At 45.3% G+C, this 21,353-nt stretch overlaps 1 protein-coding gene across 8 annotated transcripts in view; it reads right to left on the bottom strand.

Moving 5' to 3' along the window:
• DNAH7 (dynein axonemal heavy chain 7) overlaps positions 1-12,684 on the bottom strand; it is a 275,290-nt gene extending 262,606 nt beyond the window's left edge. For all 8 annotated transcript variants that reach the window (XM_050969448.1, XM_050969447.1, XM_050969454.1 and 5 more), the window contains exon 1: positions 12,575-12,684. In XM_050969448.1, coding sequence (XP_050825405.1) covers positions 12,575-12,589 — 15 coding nt within the window. In that variant the 5' untranslated portion in view covers positions 12,590-12,684. The remainder of the gene's footprint in view (positions 1-12,574) is intronic.
• Between the last annotated feature and the right edge of the window lie 8,669 nt (positions 12,685-21,353).

The following is a 21,353-nucleotide window of genomic DNA, read 5'->3' as shown; positions in this document are numbered from 1 at the left end:
AAGTTCCTAACTGTCAGGGTAGTTAAACACTGGAATAGATTGCCTAGGGAAGTTGTGGAATCTCCATCTCTGGAGATATTTAAGAGTAGGTTAGATAAATGTCTATCAGGGATGGTCTAGAAAGTATATGGTCCTGCCATGAGGGCAGGGGACTGGACTCGATGACCTCTCGAGGTCCCTTCCAGTTCTAGAGTCTATAAACTTCTAAGCATGCTAAAACTTATGCTTTATACTATAATTTTGTTTTTGTTTTCTGTCCAATAATTTTCACAAATATAATCACTTCATTTCCCCTATTCTCTGTAGATGATGGTTTCAAAAGATATGACTACACTGTGTCTGGGAGCATACATACAGCTTGGAGCCTGGGTAGACAGACTTGTGCTAACTCTTCTAAAAACAGCAGTGTGGCTGCAACGGCTAGGGTTATCACCTGTCTGGGTTTTCCCGGGATTGTCCCTTTTTTGAGGTAGCTATCCCAGGAAATCCTTCAGGATGTTCAGTACACACTACTGGCTATCCCATGAAATAGGTAAGGGTGCTCAGTACATCATGCCAGCTGTGCAGTGTTATGGATTCTGGATCATCCCATATATCCTGGGGTTTTTTGTACCTGAAAGGTGGCAATCCTAGCTGCAACATAGGCAGAGGCTCGGGTTAGCCACATGAGTCAAAGCCCACCTGGATCTGAGCTCAGGTCTCTAGCCAAATTGCCACCCATGGCATAACATCCACATTGTATATTTTTAGCATGCTAGCTCAAGCAGAACTAGCACAAGTCTGTCTACCTAGAGCTTGGAGGTACACTGCCAGCTGTACTGTAAACATACCCTTAAAGAGTCACTTTGTACCAGCAAGCATTCATAATAATATTTTGTCAACATATACACAACATACCTTTCTGCACACAAGATAACAGAAACAACCCTATGCTGTCTTTTATGTTTACCACAGACTCTCAGAAATGTGGAGCTGCAAGGGGCCTCAAAACAGAGGTGCTGACTTTCACAGTTCCCAGGGGGTGCTCAACTCCCACTCCATCCCAGGCCTCACCCCTACTCCATCCCTTCCCCCAAGCCCCTGCAACTTCCCTCTGCCTCTTCCTGTCTCCCTCCTCCCCCACACCACTGAACTGATTTTTCCTTTCTAAGTAGAAAGTACCATCCTTGTCTTTACTGAATTTCATCTTGTTGAATGCAGATCAATTCTCCAATTTGTCAAGATCATTTTGAACTCTAATCCTGTCCTCCTATAACTTGGCCACCCCTCCCAACTTGGTGTTATCTACAAATCTTATAAGCATACTCCCCACTCTATTATCCAAATCATTAATGAAAATATTGAATAGCACTAGACCAAGGACTGAGCAAACAGGACTCCACTACATATTCCCTTTCAGTTTGACAATGAGCCATTGATAACTGCTTTCCGAGTATGGTCATTCAACCAGTCATGCACCCACCTTACAGTTATTTCATTTAGACCACATTTCCCTAGTGTGCTTATGAAATTGCCATGCAGGACTGTGTCAAAAGTCTTACTACAATCTAGATATATATCACATCTGCTGATTCCCCCCTACCCACTAGGCCAGTAATCCCGTCAAAGAAGGAAATTAGGTTGGTTTGCATGATTTGTTCTTGACAAATCCATGCTGGCTATTCCTTATAATCATATATTCCTTCAGAGATTTACCAATTGATTGTTTCATAATTTGTTCCAGTATCTTTCCAGGTATCTGTGACACACTGTGCCCCATGTTCACCTCATTATATGATTATGATATATTGTGTACAAAGTATGCCTTGTGAGGTATCATTTGAAAAAACACATCTGCTGAATATTATTATCCTGCTGAAATGTGTGTAACATCACTGCATATAAAATTGTAGGAGTTGCCATGATTGTTAGCGAAATATGTTGTAGTTCTAGGTAACATTATCAGACCATTTTCTCAAAGACAAAGGCACACTGGCATGCCAGCTAGGTGCTAAAAGACCATTATCTGCTTAATTGGATATTCACTAAGAGGGGAATTGTAAACAGGAAATTTACAATTAATCTGAAGGACAGTTGGCAGCTCACATATTCCATGGAACTGCCTGACCCCATGACCCAGCAAAGACTTTTCCAGGACAAAGGGTTAGAATATAAGAAGGGGAGAAAATGCCTTTAGACCCCTCTCCTCCCCCCTCTCTACTCATGGCAGCAAGATTTCTTGAAAGACAAAGGTGCATCACTGAACTGGGGGAGAGTGGTCCTGGCCTGGAGGTCTTTTCCATCCAGTACAGACTGTTGGAAGCTTTTGGATGAGAGCAAACTTTTTTACTTTTAAACATATTAGCCTTGGTAAAGTTTAGGAAATCGCTTGCATGTTTATCTTTTTATTTCTTTTGTAACCAACTATGATTGTTATGCCTTATCTCTTGTAAATCACTTAACATCTATCTTTCTCTAGTTAATAAATTTATTGTTTTATATAAACAAATGTATTTGGATTCAAGTGTTTGGGAAGCCTCCACTTGAGACAACAAGGCTGGTACACATTTATTACACTTTATTGGAATGTTGGACTAATTTATGAGCTTCTGCGGTCCAGTGGGCTACTGAACAGTACAAGATGCACATTTCGGGAGCGGGGGGGGGGCAAGCCTGGGACTGAGGGATATGTGGGTGTTGCTTTGTATCTATTCATGGGTGGCTGGGCATAGAATTCATCCCCTCAGCTGGGACTGACTTTGCATGCGAGTGGCTGTGAGTGATCAAAGCCTGGATAGGTTTGCTATTCACTAGCAATGCAGTGTAAAAGGCATCTCAGGCTGGAGAGGTAAGGGGACACAGCAGTTCAGGTTTCACCCTGGGGAATGTCATAGTATCAAAGTCAGGCTGACTGGTCTATAATTCCCCAGGTCCTCTTTGTTCCCTTTGTTAAAGATATGTACTGAGTTTGCTCTTCTCCAGTCTTCTGGGACCTCACCCTTTTTCCAGGAGTTCTCAAAGGTAAGTGCAACCAGTTCCAAGATTGCTTCAGCTAGTTTAGTTCATTAAGTACAGTAGGATGAATTTCATCAGGCCTTGCTAACTTGAATACCTCTAGCGTATCTAAATATTCTTTAACATGTTCTTTCCTTATTTTGGCTTGCATTGTTTCCCCTTTGTTGTTAATATTAATTGTGTTGAGTATCTAGTCACCATTAACTTTTTTAGTGAAGACTGAAACAAAATAGGCATTAAGCACCTCAGTTTTCTTGATGTCATCAGTTACTAGCTCTCCTTCCTCAAAAAGTATCTACATTTTCCTTCATAATTCTCTTTCTCCTAATGTATTTAAAAAACCTCTTATTGCCTTTGATGCCCTTACTAGGTGTAACTAATTTTATGCTTTACCCTTTCTGATTTGTTCTTACATGTTTGTGCTATTCTTTTGTACTCCTCCTTAGCAATTTGTCCATAGCTCCACATCCTGTAGGATTCCTATCATAACCTTAGTCCCAGATTTGGACCTTAGCGTCCAAAATATGGGGGTTAGCATGAAAACCTCCAAGCTTAGCTACCAGCTTGGACCTGGTACTTGCTGCCACCACCCAAAAAATTAGAGTGTTTTGGGGCACTCTGGTCCCCCTGAAAAGCCTTTCCTGGGGACCCCAAGACCCAAATCCCTTGAGTCTCACAACAAAGGGAAATAATCCTTTTTCCCTTCCCCCCTCCAGGTGCTCCTGGAGAGATACACAGACACAAGCTCTGTGAATCCAAACAGAGTGACTCCCCCTCTCCGTTCCCAGTCCTGGAAACAAAAAGCACTTTCCTCTTCACCCAGAGGAAATGCAAAATCAGGCTAGCAAATTCAACACACACAGATCTCCCCCTGATTTCTTCCTCCCACCAATTCCCTGGTGAGTACAGACTCAATTTCCCTGAAGTAAAGAAAAACTCCAACAGGTCTTAAAAGAAAGCTTTATATAAAAAAGAAAGAAAAAATACATACAAATGGTCTCTCTGTATTAAGGTGATGAAATACAGGGTCAATTGCTTAAAAGAATATTGAATAAACAGCCTTATTCAAAAAGACTACAAATCAAAGCACTCCAGCACTTATATTCATGCAAATACCAAAGAAAAGAAACCATATAACTTACTATCTGATCTCTTTGTCCATACACTTAGAAACAGAAGATTAGAAAACAGAAACTACTTCTCCAAAGCTCAGAGAAAGCAGGCAGACAGAAAACAAAGACCTCAGACACAAAATTCCCTCCACCCAAAGTTGAAAACATCCAGTTTCCTGATTGGTCCTCTGGTCAGGTGCTTCAGGTGAAAGAGACATTAACCCTTAGCTATAACAAAGACCTCAGACACAAAATTCCCTCCACCCAAAGTTGAAAACATCCAGTTTCCTGATTGGTCCTCTGGTCAGGTGCTTCAGGTGAAAGAGACATTAACCCTTAGCTATCTGTTTATGACAATTCCTTTCCAGTTATTAAACAGCTTCTGATGGAGCCATACTGGTCTCTTCCTATTCTTCCTTCTGTGATGCTCTGTACCTCAGGAGAACACCCTGCACCCCCATGTTCATCCTTATAATATGATTGCATGGTATCCAATGCAAAGTTTGTCATGTTGGGTATCTTCGGAAGGCTCATGATGCACTGAGCATTGTTGTTATAGTAATGTTATAGGTTGTAATTTCATATATACAGTAATGAAGCTGACAATGTGTCCTCATGGCTTAAAACAAGCTCAGGAAAAACCCTCAGGAGGCAGAGGGGCAGTTCACACCTCATCAGGGCACATATGGGACAAACCCAGCCCAGTCTCACAGGAAGAAAGGACACTGGCCTAGGCAGCAACAAAGGATCTGCTGGACTCTTAAGTGAGTCACCCCACTTCCCTTGGATAGTTTGGGACTATGATGAGGTAATGCTCACCTGACTCTGAAGGGGGGGGGCAAAGCCAAGAGGGAAGAAAGAACATGATAAAAGGGAGAGACACTTGCCATGGTCTCTCTCTTCCACCTCCATCTACAGACACCATCACCAAGCGACTGAAGAGCTGATCAAAGGGGGAGCCTGGCTGAAGGGCAACCAGCCAGCTGTGGTGAGAAGCATCTAAGTTTGTAAGGGCACTGAAGGTGTTAAGATCAGCTTAGAATGCATTTTCCTTTTGTTTCATTTGACCAAATCTGGCATGTGCGTTGACTTATAATCACTTGAAATCTATCTTCTGTAGGTAATAAATTTGTTTATTCTACCTGAAGCAGTGCATTTGGTTTGAAGCAGGTCAGAGACTCCCCTTGGATAACAAGCCTGGTACATATCAATTGATAAACTCATATAAGCTTGCAGCATCCAGCAGAAATAACTGGAAACTGCAAGACAGAGGTTCCTAGTGTTGTGTCTGGGACCGGAGATATTGGTTAGTGTAATTCAGTTGCAAAATCCAACCAGCGGCTGGCCAAAAGTGCTCACTCACTTACATGGAGCAGCTTACATGCTAGAGGCTGTGCATGAACCGCTCAGGAGTGGGGGTTCTTACAGCAGACCAGGGTAAGGCTGGCTCCCAGAGTCAAGGCTTGGAGTGACCTAGCAGATCACCAGTCTGTACAGACATATAAGATTTTGAGCAGATTCCCTCACTGATTTCCCTCTTGTTGCTCCTATGACCCTACTGTTTTTCATGTCTTCCCACAACATCTAAACCTCTGTTAAGATCACCTTTTTTATATTTGCCTGTGGGCTTTTGTTACCTCCCCCATTTGACACCACTTAATCCAATTATCATCATAAACTTGTGGTCAAAATATTTCATTCAAATCTTTTTTGATGGAAAACGTTCTTTTTTCTAAACCAAAACTCTTGCAGAGTACTTTCAGTTTTTCCCAAATGTTCTGATTTTACATCAGAACATAAAATGATTTTCCACATTGGTTACCCCCTTTATTTCCCTTTTTCCACTGAATGCTATCCAATTAATGATGGGCTTTTTTCCCCTCACTTTTTCTAGTTGTTTTTTGTTGTAGAGTGAAAAATTGAAGAACAACAACATTTTCCAAACCTGGAGAAGCTTTTAAAAGGACAGAATAGCAAAGGAAAAATTACAGAATGAAAAAAAACAATTCTTCCACCACAGGACTGGATTTTTCACCCTAGACCAATACAAGTAGCTGATGGTTCACTTATGAGCCCTTGAGATCCACACAGATCTTGCATCTGCACCTCTTCAACACTGTTGTACAGCCCCCAAGTTTTGTTTCAGCCTTGGGGCAGCAAAGTTTCCATGAGCCATGCTGTCAGCCAGCTCCTCCATCTACAGGAACCTCCATGAAGGAAGTTACCCCTCTGCATTATGAAATCAGCACAAGTTACTGCAGATTCTTCTCCCATAAGTTTTGTGTGGGGAAAGACAGTTACCTTTTCCGTAACTGGTGTTCTTCAGGATGTGTTGCTCGTGTCTATTCCACAATGGTGTGCTTGCTCACCCCGTACACCTGTGTCTGAAGTTTTTCCCCGAGCAGCACCCATAGCAGAGCACCCCTAGCAACCCATGGAGAAGCGCCTCCATGCTGCGGTATAAGAGGCGCTGCACGCTCCCCCCACCCTCAGTTCCTTCTTGCCAGACAACTCCGACAGGGGAAAGAGGGTGGGATGTGGAATAGACATGAGCAACACATCTTGAAGAACACCAATTATGGAAAAGGTAACTGTCTTTTCTTCTTCAAGTGATTGCTCATGTGTATTCCACAATGGGTGATTCCAGGCTATATCTGTTGGAGGTGGATAGGAGTTCACAAATTCTCGGGACGGACCACAGCCCTGCTGAACCCAGGATCTTCCCTGGTCTGGGAGACGATCGCATAATGCGAGGCGAATGTGTGAACTGAAGACCATGTGGCAGCCCAGCAAATGTCCTGAATGGGGACATGGGCTAAAAAGGCAGCTGATGAGGCTTACACCCTAGTCAAGTGTGCCCTCACAACTGACAGCGGAGGGACTCCCACCAGGTCATAACAGGTACGGATGGACGAGGTGATCCAGTTGGAGAGTCACTGAGTTGAGATTGGCCGATCCCTCACGTGTTCAGCCAAGGTGATGAACAGCTGCAAAGACTTCCTGAACTGCTTAGTCCGCTCCAGATAAAAAGCCAGAGCCTATCTCACATGCAGCGAGTGGAGGCGGCGCTCCTCACTGGATACATAGGGCTTGGGACACAGGACCGGCAGGAAAATGTCCTGATCTATGTGGAAGGCTGAGACCACGTTCAGAAGGAACGAAGGATGTGGGCGGAGCTGGACCTTATCCTTATGGAACACTGTGTATGGGACCTCGGATCGCTACCAGGAAGGCTACATTCCATGAGAGGTGTGACTAGGAGCAAATAGCTAGCGGCTCAAACGGGGGACCCATCAGCTGGGCCAGCACCAAGTTCAGGTCCCGCTGTGGGACCGGGGGCCTAACGTAAGGGAAGAGACGATCCAATCCTTTGAGGAATCAGTCATAGCATGGGAGAATACCGTGTGCCCCTGCACAGGCGAATGGAAGGCCGATATGGCCACCAAGTGCACCTTGATGGCGAGGGCGCCAGGTGAGGGAGGTAGTCCAAAATGAGCTGGATTGCGGCAGCCACAGGGGAGACACTCCATTCAACCACTCATCAGGAAAACTGAGACCACTTTGCTAAGTAGGCTCAGTGCGTGGAGGGCCAACTGCTTTCCAAGAGGACACACTGAACCCTTTCCAAGCACATCCTTTCCTCCCGGCCTAATGATTGAGCAGCCACACCATGAGGTGGAGTGCCGCTAGGTTGGGGTGGAGGAGGTGGCCCTGGTCCTGAGAGAGCAGGTCCAGGCAAGAGGGTAACGGCCGAGGCGGGACGACCACCAGGCTCGTGAGAGTCCCGTACCAATGCTGCCTGGACCATGCCGGGGCAATCAGGAAGACCCAGGTCCTGCCCATCTTCATCTTTTCCAGGACCTTGCCACCAGTGTAAATAATTACACAAAGAGCAAGGTAGTACAGAATATTTTTTTATGTAAAAAGTTAAACTGATAATGCCACCAGAGAAGTGCTGACAGTGCCATGCATGGGCTAAATCCAATGCGCAGTTATAGTGAAAAAAAATGTATGCCTCACTATTCCTTATCCAGAAGTCCCTAAATATGTGGGTTATCTTTCTATTTAATCTTGATTGTGTAAGATGATCTTTAACAGCTATTTAGGTATATAATTTCACTATGGAGCCACCTGCTAACATTCATAGCTGAAGTTGCAAATCAGCACTCCATTACATATGCAGTGTTTATACCCTGCATAATTCTGAAAATAAATTTAATCTTAAACTGTTCATGCTCCCTCCCTCATATAAGAATTCCCTATATGCAGCAAACTGTACCAAGCTACCGTTGAACTTGCTTCTGCAGTTTATAATACATTTTATAATGACTTTAGAGAAAGCTCTGCCCCTTAAAAATCCTGTGAGAACAGCAACACAGAAACAAAATGTCAGTTTATGTTTACATTTCAAAACTAATTTTAAAATTATATGAACAGCTTCAAGGAGGATTGTATCACTTTTGAATATCTCATTTTAAAGAATTCAGAGCGCAGACACTGCACTTCTGTTTTCCTAGAAGAGGATATCATCCTGCAATCAACTTTCCACTAATGAGATGAATATGTGAAAGTCTCCTTCAACAAATATGGTTATACCACCTGATCTGTTACTCAAACAGTATGCGTGTTTAAGTAAATGTCAGAGAGGAAAAACAAGTCATTTCAAAAAATTTAATCCAGTCTGTTTACTTAAGACAAAATATAAAAAAATTCCATCCAGTTCAAAAGAAAACCCCCTATGTATGTGAGATTAGCATAAATATAAGTAACAACTAGCCTGAAACCATACATAAGCAAAATACTGAAGTAAAAGAAAGCCCTCCTCTGTTCAAAAGTATGCACAAATTCTGCATATGTTGCTATGATTCTATCATCAGGCTATTTGAAAAACAAACACTCTAGGTTTTATATGGAGTTACCAGGTGGAGGGGAAGAGGTAACAATACTCCCTGTGGTCCTGATCTTGCAAAGACTTATGCATGTACTTAACTTTTGCACAGTGAGTAGCAGTACTATTGATTTTAGGACTATTTACACTGGTAAAGTTAAGCCCATGCATAAATCTCTGCAGGATGAGGGGCTATGTGTACAACCCTAAACCAAGCACCTCTTCGCTCTTCCTTAAATCCTTAACACCTTGTTCTCCATAGCTATAACTCCCTTCGCTCTTTCCCACTGGTACCCATTGTCTTCCCTATCCTAAACTTTTAGGTGTAGGGCACATGTCTTATTCTATTTGTAAAATATCAGGCACATTTACTCTGTTTTAAAAAAAAATCTGATGAAGCATGGCAACATTTGATTACGCACTGAAATCTCCTCACATTTGGGTATTGTGATATAAATGAGATAGTGAGAGTGATATAAGCCTGGCTGAAGTGATTTAAAGATAGAGGCGGTGACCAGTACGTACACAGGAGCATGAAGGGAACAAGGTAGTAGTAGGTAAAAGTAATGCCAAGTGGTGCTGGCAGTGGGCACAAGAGGTCACCACAATAGCGGTGGTGTGCACATATGTTCCTCGAGGCTGCAGCAGCAATAACAAGGTCATTACGGTAGCAAAGGGATCACTGAAGTAGGTTATTGCAATAGCAGGGACATAAATCATTGTGGAGTGGAAGGGGAAATCAGTGCAGAAGCAGAGGGTAGGGAGAAGGTAAGGGGATGTCATTATGAAGCAGGGAAAGAGCTGTAGCTGGCACAGGAAGGTCAGTGCAGGATGGGGCAGGTCAGTGCGGGGCTGTCTCTAGGGACGCTGGGGGAGTGCAACATAGTGGCAGTGAGGGAGCTCAGTGTGGCGCAGGAGGCGGGCAGCTGGGAGGCCGGGGAGGGCAGCAGTCAGTAAAGCAGGAGGCCAGTGCGGGGCCAGGTGTTACGTTGGTGGTCGGGGAGAGCAGTACAGGTCGAGCGGTCAGTGTGGGCTGGGGGTCGCTCTGGGGTCAGAGAAGAAGTCAGGTGAGGTCAGTGGCTGTAGCGGAGCAGGGGGGCAGTGTGGGGGAGGGGTTGCTGTGGGGGGGAGAGAGGTGGGGCAGTCGGTCAGTGCGGGCTGGGGGTCGCTCTGGGGTCAGAGGAGAAGTCAGGTGAGTGTGAGGTCAGTGGCTGTAGCGGAGCAGGGAGGCAGTGTGGGGAAGGGGTTGCTGTGGGGGGGGGAGGCCGGGCGGTCAGTGTGGGGGAGGGGTTGCTATGGGGGGGGAGGCCGGGCGGTCAGTGTCGGGGAGGGGTTGCTGTGGGGGGGAGGCCGGGCGGTCAGTGTCGGGGAGGGGTTGCTGTGGGGGGGAGGCCGGGCGGTCAGTGTGGGGGAGGGGTTACTGTGGGGGGGAGGCCGGGCGGTCAGTGTCGGGGAGGGGTTGCTGTTGGGGGGAGGCCGGGCGGTCAGTGTCGGGGAGGGGTTGCTGTGGGGGGGAGGCCGGGCGGTCAGTGTGGGGGAGGGGTTGCTGTGGGGGGGAGGCCGGGCGGTCAGTGTCGGGGAGGGGTTGCTGTGGGGGGGGGAGGCCGGGCGGTCAGTGTCGGGGAGGGGTTGCTGTGGGGGGGGGAGGCCGGGCGGTCAGTGTCGGGGAGGGGTTGCTGTGGGGGGGGGGGGCCGGGCGGTCAGTGTCGGGGAGGGGTTGCTGTGGGGGGGGGGGAGGCCGGGCGGTCAGTGTGGGGGAGGGGTTGCTGTGGGGGGGGGGAGGCCGGGCGGTCAGTGTCGGGGAGGGGTTGCTGTGGGGGGGGGGAGGCCGGGCGGTCAGTGTCGGGGAGGGGTTGCTGTGGGGGGGGGGGAGGCCGGGCGGTCAGTGTGGGGGAGGGGTTGCTGTGGGGGGGGGGAGGCCGGGCGGTCAGTGTGGGGGAGGGGTTGCTGTGGGGGGGAGGCCGGGCGGTCAGTGTGGGGGAGGGGTTGCTGTGGGGGGGAGGCCGGGCGGTCAGTGTCGGGGAGGGGTTGCTGTGGGGGGGAGGCCGGGCGGTCAGTGTGGGGGAGGGGTTACTATGGGGGGGAGGCCGGGCGGTCAGTGTCGGGGAGGGGTTGCTGTGGGGGGGGGGAGGCCGGGCGGTCAGTGTCGGGGAGGGGTTGCTGTGGGGGGGGGGAGGCCGGGCGGTCAGTGTCGGGGAGGGGTTGCTGTGGGGGGGGGAGGCCGGGCGGTCAGTGTCGGGGAGGGGTTGCTGTGGGGGGGGGAGGCCGGGCGGTCAGTGTCGGGGAGGGGTTGCTGTGGGGGGGGGAGGCCGGGCGGTCAGTGTCGGGGAGGGGTTGCTGTGGGGGGGGGAGGCCGGGCGGTCAGTGTCGGGGAGGGGTTGCTGTGGGGGGGGGAGGCCGGGCGGTCAGTGTCGGGGAGGGGGTTGCTGTGGGGGGGGGAGGCCGGGCGGTCAGTGTCGGGGAGGGGTTGCTGTGGGGAGGGGAGGCCGGGCGGTCAGTGTCGGGGAGGGGTTGCTGTGGGGGGGAGGCCGGGCGGTCAGTGTGGGGGAGGGGTTGCTGTGGGGGGGGGAGGCCGGGCGGTCAGTGTCGGGGAGGGGTTGCTGTGGGGGGGGGGGAGGCCGGGCGGTCAGTGTCGGGGAGGGGTTGCTGTGGGGGGGGGAGGCCGGGCGGTCAGTGTCGGGGAGGGGTTGCTGTGGGGGGGAGGCCGGGCGGTCAGTGTGGGGGAGGGGTTGCTATGGGGGGGGAGGCTGGGCGGCCAGTGTCGGGGAGGGGTTACTATGGGGGGGAGGCTGGGTGGTCAGTGTCGGGGAGGGGTTGCTGTGGGGGGGAGGCCGGGCGGTCAGTGTCGGGGAGGGGTTACTATGGGGGGGGAGGCCGGGCGGTCAGTGTCGGGGAGGGGTTACTATGGGGGGGAGGCTGGGTGGTCAGTGTCGGGGAGGGGTTGCTGTGGGGGGGAGGCCGGGCGGTCAGTGTCGGGGAGGGGTTACTATGGGGGGGAGGCTGGGCGGCCAGTGTCGGGGAGGGGTTACTATGGGGGGGAGGCCGGGTGGTCAGTGTCGGGGAGGGGTTGCTGTGGGGGGGAGGCCGGGTGGTCAGTGTGGGGGAGGGGTTGCTGTGGGGGGGAGGCCGGGCGGTCAGTGTCGGGGAGGGGTTGCTATGGGGGGGGAGGCCGGGTGGTCAGTGTGGGGGAGGGGTTGCTGTGGGGGGGAGGCCGGGCGGTCAGTGTGGGGGAGGGGTTGCTGTGGGGGGGAGGCCGGGCGGTCAGTGTCGGGGAGGGGTTGCTATGGGGGGGGAGGCCGGGTGGTCAGTGTGGGGGAGGGGTTGCTGTGGGGGGGAGGCCGGGCGGTCAGTGTCGGGGAGGGGTTGCTATGGGGGGGGAGGCCGGGTGGTCAGTGTGGGGGAGGGGTTGCTGTGGGGGGGAGGCCGGGCGGTCAGTGTGGGGCCGGGAGTTGCTGCGGGGGGCAGGGGAGGTCCGTCGGGGTCAGGGCTGGGGGGTTGCTGTGTGGGGCATGAGGCAGGGCGGCGATGGAAGCCGCTGAGTAGGCGTGGGGAGGTCGCTCCCAAGGCCCGTCCCCCTCACCTGCTCGCTGCCCATATCTGCGGTTCCTCCCGGCTCGGGGGCTCCGCTCCCACGCAAGCTCCTGCCAGCTCCCCCGGGGCCCAGTCGCCGACGGGAAGGGGAGGGGCTGTTGTGTAAAGGGAAACCCCGTTGCTTAGCAGCGGTTCGGGCCCAGGCTCCGCCTCCGTAGCGAGACGCAGAGCGAATCCCAACGGTCCCCGCCGGCAGTGCGCGCGCCTGATTGGCCCGGAGCTTGGGGTGGCCCTAAAGCGCTGTGACAGCGGCTCTGGGTTGGGTATTGCGGGTGAGGCGAGAGCAGCCTCGCGGGGGCGGGGGCGGTTACATAGATTGAGCGAGACGCTCTTGTAGCCCCCGAACGCCTCCAGAGCCCGTCGCTATGGAGCTAGGGGGTGGCGGAGGGTTTGTTTTCTTCTGAAGCAGCGATAGCCGCTAGCTGTGCACTACCGGCCGTGCCACCGCGAGGTTGCTGTCGCCGTGATAGTCCCTGAGCGGGACGTCTAAGGGGGCTACTGCTTGGGAGCATAGCTAGGGGGCACTGCGGGGATGGGAGCCGCCCGGGTCCAGAGGCACCGGCTTTAGGGGCCAGCAGAACACGCCTGCCCCTGCTGGCGGCCCCAGGAACACTGCTGGGGCCGCTCGAGCAGAGGCTGGCGTGGCTGGCCCTGGAAGCATGTGCTTGGGCGGCGCTGGGGTCAACTACACTGGCCCTTGCAGGAGTCACACAGGTTGTAGAAAATCATGGAACCTGTGATGCCTGTGACAAGCATAGAGCGCCTGTTGTGATGGTGAGGGAGACTAACTTGGGAGTTTAAACAGACATTGAAGAGTTCTGTGAAAGCTTGTCGGAAGCTGGTCCATTAAAAGACATTGCTTCACGTCAACGAGTATTGTACCTGATAAAATATCCACCTCTATAACAGCACCTAGTAAACAGTCACCACAAAAACAAAACAAAACTTGCTGCTGTTCTGCAACATTCAAAATAATTTTTCTACTGATATTGAAATGGTTTCTAGAAAGTCAAATAGAGCAAACTTAACACATTGGCCTGTTAATTGCAGGGAACACTAAGAGGAATAAAGATTTTCTTATTTAAACATAGTATTGTGTAAGTTCTTAACTACACATAATTTCCTTGATAACTGCAATAGCTTCTTTTGGCCACTGAGGGGTGTACGTTCAACATTGAAACTGAAATGCTATGCCAAAGGAAAAACAGGATATTCAGCAATGTACACCAGAAACATGACAATGTACTCCTTTGCTAATGATTTATAGTTACAATTTTCATTGTCCGACTACACCACAATTCAAGTATTAACATGTGAAGAAGTAATCTCTGCTTGGTAAGCTTGGGGTCTGGTCCTGCTTCCTCTGAAGTCAATGGAATGTTGCCATTGTCTTCATTGAGGTTGAGGACAAAAGTGACAGTCACACTGGTCTATGCACACAAATTGCACCAATTTATTCAAATCTGGTACTAAATCAATATGGCTAACAATTCAAGTCTTCTGTGTGGACATTCTTACATCAGTTTATATCTACACAATTGTTGCACCCATTAAACTAAATCAATTTAGAATCCACATGTAGTTCAATTGGTGCAATTTCTGTATGTAAGCTGAGAACATGTTTTGTTTTAAATAAGATGACAAAATAATTTTATATTAAACATAACCACACATTAAAAGAAAACGAATTTCACATATACTTGCTTTATATCATTTTTCTTATACTATAGTTTCTATAAAATCATTCTTTTGAACATTGTGTGTTCTTGCTTATAGTGATATTAACTGAAAGTCTCATCCTTAGAAACAGGATGAAATGGATTTTAATGGAGCTATGCTGATTTATATCAGCTGAAGATCTGGCTCTTCCTTTCTTAAACAGCAAGGAAGGATCTAATCCTGTGAGTTGATGACAGTCCCCAAGACTCAGTGAAGTCAATGGGTGTTGTAACTTGCAATACGAGTCACCAAATTAGGCAGCTGCTTATCAAATCAATACACAAGAGGATAGGGCTGAGAGTACTTCTCCGTGGAAACAGGTCCCATACGAGGAGAGGTTAAAGGGGCTAGGACTTTTTAAACTTGGAAAAGAGGAGACTAAGGGGGGATATGATAGATGTACATAAAATCATGAGCGGGGTAGAGAAAGTGAATAAGGAAAAGTTATTTACTTGTTCCCATAATATAAGAACTAGGGGCCACCACCTGAAATTGATGGGCAGGTTTAAAACAAATAAAAGAAAGTTCTTCTTCACACAGCACACAGTCAATCTGTAGAATTCCTTGCCTGGAGAGGTTGTGAAGGCTAGGACTGTAACAGGGTTTAAAAGAGAACTAGATAAATGCATGGAGATTAAGTCTATTACTGGCTATTAGCCAGGATGGGTAAGGAAGGGTGGCCCTAGCCTCTGTTTTTCAGAGGGTGGAGATGGATGGCAAGAGAGAGATCACTTGATCATTACTTGTTAGGTTCATTCCTCTGGGGCACCTGGCATTGGCCATGTTGGTAGACAGGATACTGTGCTGGATCAGCCTTTGGTCTGACGCAGTATGGCTGTTCATATGTACTTGACTTTCAGCTTTGTATATCAGGCATCTGAAGTATATGTATTCATTTGACCATATTTCAGTTTTTATCAGGTAAGCAAAAAGTTATCACCTTCTAAGTGATAGCTATGACTATCTAAAGTCATACTTCATCCTTTTATTTGCCCAGTAAAACAGCTTATCATGTATCATTAGTCAGTGGCCTCCTGGTTACCTAACTGTATTTACATTATTGCTTGGGGCAACAGAAAAACTTTCCTTATTTGACCTGCCACCTCTTTAGAAAGTGTTGTCACTATATCAGCAACCAGTTCCAATTTGACAAAAGGTTACAAGTGTGAAACAGATCATGTAGTCTGAACATTTCAATTAGTAGAAGATTTTACCTTAATAATTACAGTAACCTTGTAAGTAACAAGTGACATTTTCTGCGCTTTCAATGATAAAGTATGTGTGGTCATGAGAGCAAGTCTCAGTTGCAAGTACAATTTATCAAGTGGATGGCTCAACATAAAGAGGAGGGTGTGGAACCACACATTCGAGAAAGGCTCAGAGCTAGATCCACAAAGGTTTAGGTACTTTCCTAGACACCTAAGTTTCTGCTAATAAAGTCCCTGGTTCCTAAATTTCTGTCAAAGTGCATGCACAAAACTGTCTAAGCTGCTTGGTGCTTAGCTCCTACCTAAGTCCGGGTGGCATTTACAAACTAGGTGTACCCGACCTATTTGTCCTCCAGGTCCTGATCTGCTGCCCTGAGTAAACTGTCAAATGACTTGGTGCCTGATTGTGAGAGATGCTGAACACCTGCATTTCTGACTGAAATCTACTGAAATTCTGCAGGTTCAGCACTTTGAAATCAGGCCCTTTATCTGCAAGTGAACATCACAGATGCAACATAATACAGCAAGCGAGTTTATAAAGGGACAAAATAGGTCTGCTTATCTAAATCAGCAGCAATATAGGGCAATAACCCAGCCAGCATTTTAATGCTAGTGATTTAGTCAAGTATGCCATTAGATTTTACAGGGTTTTATTCTTTGACCTGTGTTACCACACTGGTTCTGCTGGATCTCAAAAATAAATGGCAAAATAGTCACTGCTGTTACTTTATCAGCTTCAGTAGAATTACACCAGCAATTAATTGCTCAGTATATATTTGTCTTCATGCCAGTTTTTTTTTTAAAGCAACTTTGTAAAAGCATCTCTGAATTAATTCCCTCATATCCTTGCATCTGTCAGGCTTCTCCCTCCACCCCCATCTGAACTCTGGGCTACAGATGTAGGGAACCACATGAAAGACCCCCCCATCTTATATTCTATCAGTTTAGGTTAAAACTTCCAAGGCACAAATTTTTTTCCTTGTCCTTGGACAGTATTGCTGACACCAGCAAGTGATTTACACAAAAATTCAACGAAGGATCACTTGGAATCCCTATACCCCCCAAGTCCCTTCACCCCCTTTCCTGGGGAGGCTTGAGACTAATATACCAAACAATTGCCTTAGCAATGTGAGCACAGCCCAGACCAGACCCTTTGTCTTCAGAAAACTGAAATCAATCAGGTTCTTAAAATAAGAAAAAAGTAAAATCACACCTGCAAAATCAGGATGGAAGGTAACTTTACAGGTAATAAAAAGATTTAAAAACACAGAAGATTCCCCTCTGGGCTCAATTTCAGAGTTACAAAAACAGGAATAAAAACTACTTTTGTAGCATAGGGAAATTCACAAGCCCAAAACAAAAGAGAACCTAACACATTTCCTTGCCCTACTTATAATTTCTGTGGTTTTAGATGGATTATTCCAGGTATAGTTTCAGGAGATATTGTACCTGCTTGGCTTCTCCTTCTGTCCAGAGAGGGAACAACAAAAGAGAACAAACAAACAAATCCTTCTCCTCCCTGGCCACCCCAGATTTGAAAGCATCTTCTTTCCTCATTGGTCCTTCTGGTCAGGTGCCAACTAGCTTATATGAACTGCTTAACCCATTACAGGTAGGGCAGTTGCTACCCTTTCCTCTATTTTAATGACTGCTGCTTGCAGCAATAGAGCAGAAAGAGAATTAGAAATAGTCCAAATGGCAAATATGAGATGAGATGAGCCCTACTAGAGGTTGTAATTACCCAGTAAATCCCTAACATTACATACATTATGTTCACACAGAAGAGAATATAATGTGAAAAAGGTTTTAACAATATACATTTGGAATAGTTATATTACATAAGTGGCTCACAGGCTAGTGAAAATGACTAGAGAATTGGTCAGATAATCATTCATGAGCTAGGGACTGGGCTTTGGTATGGAAATTGAGTGCATATGGGCACATATGAAATGTGCACTTGCAAAATGTAGGAGCATGGTACTGGATTTTAAGGTAACTGTCATTAGTATGGTGCTCAAGATTTTCATGTCCGTTCGTAGTTTTCCCTACTAGGTGCTGTAGGTTAAATCTACGGAGATTAGGAAGTGGGAGGAGTGCTCCACAGGAAGGAACTGGAAAGCTCAAGAGGCTAGTTATGGGATATAGAACTTTCCATCTCTAAATTGTCAGCTCAAATCCAGGCCAACTTTCTCAGACATTTCCTCAGACATAAAATTCTCTCAGAAGGTACTGAACAATTACGTCACTGCCTTCAGCACAATGCAAATCTCTCTTTGCAACAGCATTTCCACAGTATACTCCTCCCATGCACCCCCGCCATGCTAGTAAAGGAGAATAGGAAAAGACATGGAAGCTTACTTACATAATTCTGTCAAATATGCTGATACATGATAATGTTCACCATAAAACTACCTAGAAAGTCAGTGCCAACATCTCTTAAAAATACCCATGGCTATTTGGATTGTGATTAGATAAAATATAAATATCGAACTGAGACTAGGATGTACACTTGATGGTAACCATCTCAACAGGAATTTTAGCTTGATCATTGTGGCTGAATTCTGCCCTGTGATAATGAATGTACTCATGGCCAGAGAAGTTTTGTGCTTTATCCTCTTCCCCAAGATTTCAAGGGTAAAAATCCTTAACCTCTGAGGTCAATAGGAGTTTTGCTGGTCTTCACTGGGGGGTCAGGAATTCACTATGTTTTTCCTTCTTCTCTAAAAGCAACAACAATTTGAAGTGTTGTCACAGCAAAGGCCTGATCCTGGAAACCTTATTTGGGAGGAGTTCTATTGACTTACTAGAGCTAATCATGTAAAGGTTATGTTAGTTTTCTGAACCAAAGTTTTCTAAGCTATATCTTACACATTTCCAGTTTGTCATTGTCAACTCAAAACTATATTTATGGATTTTTCCATATTGAAATTAATATGGGAATGTTCCTATATACTGGCTTATCAGTACAGCAGCCTATTTGTCTAATATACAGAGCTGGCAAAGAAGCACTTCCAAGCCTGATAGCTGGCAAAAATCAAGGCACAATTCCCCCCTCCCACCCCCGCCTTCTTCCAGCACAGAGGCCAACAAACTTCTTGTCCAGTTTTCTCCGCTGTGAGTTTCTGAAAAAGTTATACAACTAATTTCTAGTTAGGAAAACATTTGTGGTTGAATTTATGGAGTTATCAATTGATACCTAGAACAGACATTTTTCTGCTAACATCACATTTCTCAGGGAGACCAAAATCAGAGCAGAGACTCATCATTCTTGTTTTATTTCGAAAAGGGCTCTACAATGTTACTAATGGGGGAAATGAGTATTTAATAAATAGAATTTTTTTAGTATATGTAGCACACTGGATAAAAGTTTTATGGGCAGAAAATTTAAGAGATTTAAAACCCTTCTGAAGTGAATACTGCAGTAATGCCAAAACAAATACATGGGGATACTGTTCCTTTCACAGAACACACGGCTCAGTCATGAAGTTCTAACCACAAACAGAATGACCCTTTTGTCAATGGAATCTTTATGTAGCAACTGCAGTATTCAGCCTGTATTAGTGAATTACTACCTATTTATTACACACATAATATATGAAGTTCTCTAGAAGAGTATACATTTATTTTTAGGCCATCTGCCTATTAACATTCAACTTAACTTTACGGAGTTAACTGCCTTTAGAAAGGACAACCATCTGCTAAATAAACAACATGGATATTACATACCTGTTTATCTTATGCTGTTGAGGAATGCAGATCACCACTGGGTTAGTGTTTTAAGTCAAGACACTTAATATTTGTACTGGCCCGTTTCATATTTTTGACTCATTTTGCTTCTTATCTTCCCTCTTTAGCTGGTTGGCAAAGCGTTGGTTCTACAGCCTCTACAGAGAGACTAATGAAACCTGAACACCAGCATTTCTTTCTTATATAATACTTTAAAATGCCTCTCCTTTCCTCAAAACATTTTGACTAACATTAAACTACAAAAAGACAAGAGTTCTGGCCCTCAACGTACATAAAGCAGAAACATCTTTTTCCTCATAGATTTAATCTAGATTCAATTGTAAGCAGCATTCCAGATATGAAATCAATAAGCATAAGAATGTGGTGGCATTTCAAAAAGCTACATTCACTAACTTATCAGATGAACTTTACAAAGAGCATAGGACATTAGCTGGAAAGCCTCTTTTTCTGACTAGAAAATACTAAGTGTACAAATTGTTGAATAAAGTCACATTTCAATACAAAACGTCTGTTTATACAAAATAATTCAGGAATTGCATAGAAATTACATCACTTATCTTAATAAAATATTACTATGACCATTTACACCTGTTTTTGCTAATCCCCAATAACATGACACTAAGCACAATGGGCTACCAAAAAACAATTGTACCTTAAATGAAATTACATATGTTAAAGAAAATTATGGCATGCACAATACAAAATTTGTATAAAATTAAACATTTATATTAATCCAAACAATTTAAAATTCTGGCACCAGTTATATTTTAATTTACATACAAAAATACAGATGTCTACAAAATTTGAAAAAGCTCCATTGGATAACACCAAAATTCACTTATTCAAACTTAAAAGGTAACTTAAGACCAGAAAAAAGCAGTAAGAAATGTAAACATTCATCAAATACCATGGTGGAAAGTATCTTTATGGAATATTTTCTGTATTTTGTTTAGTTAAAGTGCTGGTATATATGGTTATGACTTCATATTTTGCATAACCTGTATCATATGTTAAAAGAAATAGTAATATTAATGTGAGAGAGCTTCCAGTTTTAAAATTAAGAATTTAGCAGTAATTTGGACATCTTAAATTATATTACAATTATTTCTGTAAACAACCTTTTATAGCTGAATCTGTTGTACTCTTTTGACATTTCCTCTCTTCATCTTAAGTGAACTTTCATTTCTGAATGTATAAAAATATATTTATTTTGATACGCTGTAATTATATTAAAGTTCTTGTGAAAAGATGGTCATTTTAAACAAAGATATTTCTCTTGGGTAAAGGGACTTCCAAAATTAAAAAAAAAAAAAACAACTCCTAACTTGTCTATTAACTGCCTCCACAAAGTCTACTTACTTCTTGTTATCAATTCATAGAAAAGAATAATGTATACATTACATTAATATGTAGAGATCAGATACTGGAGTCCCCTAATAACTAGGTAGCTCAGATTTTTCATGCTTGAACACATACTGATATTAAAAACAATATCACATGGATATCAGTCTTTATAAAGAGAACAGAAAAGACTGGATTTTAACACATAAAAGGTTAAGGCCTGATCCTGCACACTTTACTCAGTTGGCACTTCCATTCAGATCAACAGGAGTATTAACCAAGTAAAGAAAGCATTATTGGACTCATTTGTCTGTTAAGTTGGATTTACTATACAAATTGCTTAAAATATTTTTTATTCCATCCTTTTGTTATAAAGGTATTTAAAATACAACAACATTTTACTATATATTAATAAAATGAGCATTTACATTATTTCAATGTTTGGTATTTTCTCTTGAATATTAACTAGAAATTGTTTAAGTATGACAGAGTCCAAATGCACATTTGAGGAAGCATCTTGCAGTTAACTAAATATCACTATTCTCATTATGCAAGACAAACGAGACATCCACACTGAGGAGGATTCAATCTAAGCTATGCAGACTCGAAGATCCAGGGAATAGTTTAAAGTGCCATTTACTTTCATAATATTTCAAAGAGCTTTAATTACTTCCATTAAAAAGGCTCTGATTTTCACACTATTAGTGCTACTGTGGATATGATAGCTTGTCAGTATTTTCAGAATAAACTTGG

Source organism: Gopherus flavomarginatus, chromosome 10 (assembly GCF_025201925.1).
Source record: "Gopherus flavomarginatus isolate rGopFla2 chromosome 10, rGopFla2.mat.asm, whole genome shotgun sequence".
NCBI lineage: Eukaryota > Metazoa > Chordata > Testudines > Testudinidae > Gopherus > Gopherus flavomarginatus.
This window is presented reverse-complemented; position numbering and strand designations above follow the sequence as displayed.